The sequence below is a fragment of the Sinocyclocheilus grahami genome, unplaced genomic scaffold (assembly GCF_001515645.1).
Source record: "Sinocyclocheilus grahami isolate Dianchi unplaced genomic scaffold, SAMN03320097.WGS_v1.1 scaffold236.1, whole genome shotgun sequence".
Taxonomy (NCBI): domain Eukaryota; kingdom Metazoa; phylum Chordata; class Actinopteri; order Cypriniformes; family Cyprinidae; genus Sinocyclocheilus; species Sinocyclocheilus grahami.
The window spans coordinates 541,918-546,097 of record NW_015505415.1 but is presented as its reverse complement, the minus strand read 5'-3'; the positions used below and the strand labels follow the sequence as shown (position 1 = coordinate 546,097).

The window sequence follows — 4,180 nt, the reverse complement described above, 5'->3', positions numbered from 1 at the left end:
ATATATATATATATATATATATGTATATATATATATATATATATATATATATATATATATATATATATATATATATATATATTAGTGCTGTCAATCGATTAAAAAATAACAAAGTAAAAAATAGTGTGTTTAATCAACTAAGCAGTTGTGTTTAATCTGATTAATCAAAGAAATAATGAACAGATTAACCAAGTCTACCGCCTCAAGTTAAATATTTCCATTTATACTTACAGTTTATCCATTTGGCAGACGTTTTTAATCACTTTGAACTAAAGTCTGTAGCTTTTGACATTTTTACTGTGCTGTCTGTCAGAATGTCACAGATAATATCTATAAAGCTTGAGCCTGGAATATTTTCATACATCATACAACAGCTGAAAACCAAACTCTGATGCAAACCTGCTATTCTGTACATAACTGAAAACGGCAGTAAATGCATGTGTGAGCGACTGATAGTTCGGGCCTGTTAGATTCCTCTGAGACGGACTCTTGATGGACGGTTGCCCATATTGTGTGTTTTTGCATTTTAGGCCGTACATAGAAGAGCCTCGGTGTGTCACTATTCCAAAAGGGGCGGAGCCTCTCGGCATCTCTATAGTGGGTGGGGAGAATGGCGGCATCTTTGTTTCCAAGGTAACGGGAGGCAGCATCGCTCAGCAGCACCGCCTGGAGTTTGGAGATCAGCTGCTGGAGGTGCGTCAGAAAACACTGCGAGAAATACAGAGCTGCTGCTTAAATCGAGCACGTGTGAATCTCTCTCTCTTTCTGCAGTTTAACGGCATTAATCTCAGGAACGCCACCGAGCAGCAGGCCAGACTCATCATTGGGCAGCAGTGTGACACCATCACCATACTGGCACAGTACAACCCACACATGCACCAGCTGGGCAATCACTCCCGCTCGAGGTACACACACACACCGTACACGTGACTCTGTCATGCTTTTGAAACGTGGTATGAGTGTCCTGACATGTTCATTTGTGCCAGCTCCCGGATGGAGTCATCCATAAGCTCTCACTCTACGCCCGACACGTACTCCAACATAGACACGCTCAGCGAACAGGACGAGGGCACCATGACCCCACCCTCCAAACAGGCCACGCCCACAGCCAGCCCTCACAGGTAACAAACACACTGGGTCTCGTTCACAAAGAATTACGTGGATTATTTTGTATTTGTATGCAACCGAATTCTGCGGGTTTTAAAAAGGTCTTAATTCACCCTTCAACAAATTAAGGCCTAAAAAGCTCTTCAAAGCAGAGCAGGAAATTCATAAAGTCATGGCATTAAATGTTGAATGCACTGCAAAAAATGAACATTTCCTCAGTACTTTTGTTTTGGTTTCTAATACAAATATCTAAACATCCTTAAATCAAGATACATTTACTTGAGCTGCAAAATGAAGATGTGAAGTCTTGCTTTCTGAGAAATTGAACAATTAAATGAGTTTATGCTTAAAACAAGAACAAATATATGTCACTTAAATTAAGTTGAATTAAGCCCACTGACTGATATTTGTTCTCACTTGATTTTAAGATCAAGATAAAACAAGAGTCTTTAGACATTTGCACTGGAAAACAAGACAGAAATACTGAGGATAAACATCACTTTTTTTGTACATTTATTCCTTAATTTTTCTTAAAAAGGTCTTTAAAAATCTCAAATTCACTTTCACAAAACCTGCAGAAACCCAATAAAATAAAAATAAATATTAAACTCTTAATTTTAGCGGTTTGCCAAGGCAACATTTTTCATTTTAGTTCAGATTAATTTGATGTACTAAAAATAAAAAAATAAAAAAATTTAATTAATAAAAACTATATAGACACAAATAAAAAATTACTAAAACTTTAACTGAAATTAAAATGAAAACCGAAATTATAAAAATAAAAAACGATGCAAAATATGAATACAAATGTGCTTTTTTTTGTGTGTGTGTGATTTCAGTTGTTCCTACATTTATTTGTAGATTGAGAATACATTTCTGGTGAATCTCCAAAAGATTTGTTTGTGAAAATGCTTGTGCACACACACGTCAATTATTTTTCTCTCACTGTCATAAGCGTGTAACTGTGCAGTCTGCTCTGTGATTGGCCAGGGATCGGAAGCAGGCGGAGCCAAGGCTGGTGGTGCTGAGGAAGACTCAGGTAGATCTGGGGCTGAAGATCTGTGGAGGAAACCTGACGGGGGTTTTCGTGGAGGCTCTAGAAGAGGACAGTCCTGCTCGAGGAGCTGAAGGCCTGCAGCCTGGAGACCTGATCCTGGAGGTAATGGTCTGGATGGTGCAGAGAGGAGAAGAACCTAGATGTGACGCAGCCTGATGGATGGTGTTGTGATGTCATTTCCTGTTTGCAGTGTAACTCCGTGAGTTTGAAGAAAAAGACTGCTGAGGAGGTGTATCTAGAGATGCTGAAACCCTCGGAGAACGTCACCCTCAGAGTCCAGCACCGACCCGAGCACTTCAGGAGGGTCAAAGAGGCACCTGCAGACGGTTTTTACATCAGGTAACGGACTGAAACCTGTCTGTTCATGAGTTTCAACTGGAATACAGAATCATCCTTCCTTAATTATTCTAATAATTATAAAGATTAATGTCATTGCATTGATTCTGATTTGTCAGTTGCTGCATTTTGTGGTCTAATATTTGTGTGTAATTGGGCTGCACGATATATCGAAATTATCGAAATATCGCAAATGTAAATATCGCAATATGCATATCGCAAGGGCGTGCAATATCTGAATCATTTTAATAATAGGCTACTTAAATCAAAACGTTGCAAAAGGTCAAAGTTTTAGTTCGACGCATATTGCAGAGAATTGCTTGACATTAAAAATAATTAAGTGCAATAAGTTGCAGAAAACAACTCTTTGCCGTCTCGTCTTGCTGTCTGACTCGCACCTGAAGCGCGCGCACAAGCCGCATCTCACGCAGCGTCTCTTCAGGTCTGCCGCACACCTGCAAAGCGCGCGCGCACACACAGAGAGATGCGTTTCAGACGGCGTGCGAACACCGAGTTGATTCGTCTTTTGCATCTCCTCCTTCCTTAATTATTCTATTAATTATAAAGATTAATGTAATTTATTGTATTGTCAGTTGCTGCATTTTGTGGTCTAATATTTGTGTGTAATAGGGCTGCACGATATATCGAAATATCGCAATATGCATATCGCAAGGGCGTGCAATATCTGAATCATTTTAATAATAGGCTACTTAAATCAAAACGTTGCAAAAGGTCAAAGTTTTAGTTCGACGCATATTGCAGAGAATTGCTTGACATTAAAAATAATTAAGTGCAATAAGTTGCAGAAAACAACTCTTTGCCGTCTCGTCTTGCTGTCTGACTCGCACCTGAAGCGCACGCACAAGCCGCATCTCACGCAGCGTCTCTTCAGGTATGCCGCACACCTGCAAAGCGCGCGCGCACACACAGAGAGATGCGTTTCAGACGGCGTGCGAACACCGAGTTGATTCGTCTTTCGCATCTCCTCATGTTTGAACAGACACATACACACAGAATTATGTCAATAGTACCCGTCTCGACGATCATTCTCGTAAACGCAGTCGGTTATGTTTTAAATGAATGTAAACAGCTGAGAAAGATCGCGTTTTTCTTCAATATCGCACAGCCCTAGTGTGTAATGACACTAAACTGTCCTATCGTTTTTTTCCTTTGTAGAAAGTTTATTTATTTGCATATTTATTAGTTTGCTTCATATTCCTAATGAGCCTGTCTGGGCTAATTATGTGATAATGATCAGACTGTTTTTCCTGAGCGATATATTAACTCATTTTTCTGGACGTTTTAATTGACCATTAAATTTCATAAAGAGCACAACTAGATTCATGGATCTCTTTAGTCTTGTGAGATCAACATGTGGCATTTTCAAGTAAATATTATTTTTATGTATTGTTTTATTGGTGGATAAAAAAATTATTCTTTCCTTGTTTACTATTATTTATTTAGTTGTTTGTTTGTTTAAATTTACCATATGTAATATAGTTAGTAATTAGTAAAAATATATAAGTTTATATTGTTTTTTATTTATATTTTATATTTTCTAATATTTATATATTTTCTGTTTTAATTTTAGTTATAGTAATTTTGTTGTTTTTGTTTATTTTATTTATATATATATATATATATATATATATATTTTTTTTTTTATTTTATTTTATAGTT

General features: G+C 37.5%; 1 protein-coding gene across 1 annotated transcript in view; it reads left to right on the top strand.

The window, feature by feature from the left end:
- Positions 1-4,180, top strand: part of LOC107597764 (disks large homolog 5-like) — a 50,204-nt gene that overhangs the window by 41,044 nt on the left and 4,980 nt on the right. Inside the window, exons 26-30 of the mRNA XM_016288944.1 lie at positions 531-693; positions 772-905; positions 987-1,121; positions 2,098-2,266; positions 2,355-2,503. Of these exons, the coding sequence (XP_016144430.1) occupies positions 531-693; positions 772-905; positions 987-1,121; positions 2,098-2,266; positions 2,355-2,503 (750 nt within the window). The remainder of the gene's footprint in view (positions 1-530; positions 694-771; positions 906-986; positions 1,122-2,097; positions 2,267-2,354; positions 2,504-4,180) is intronic.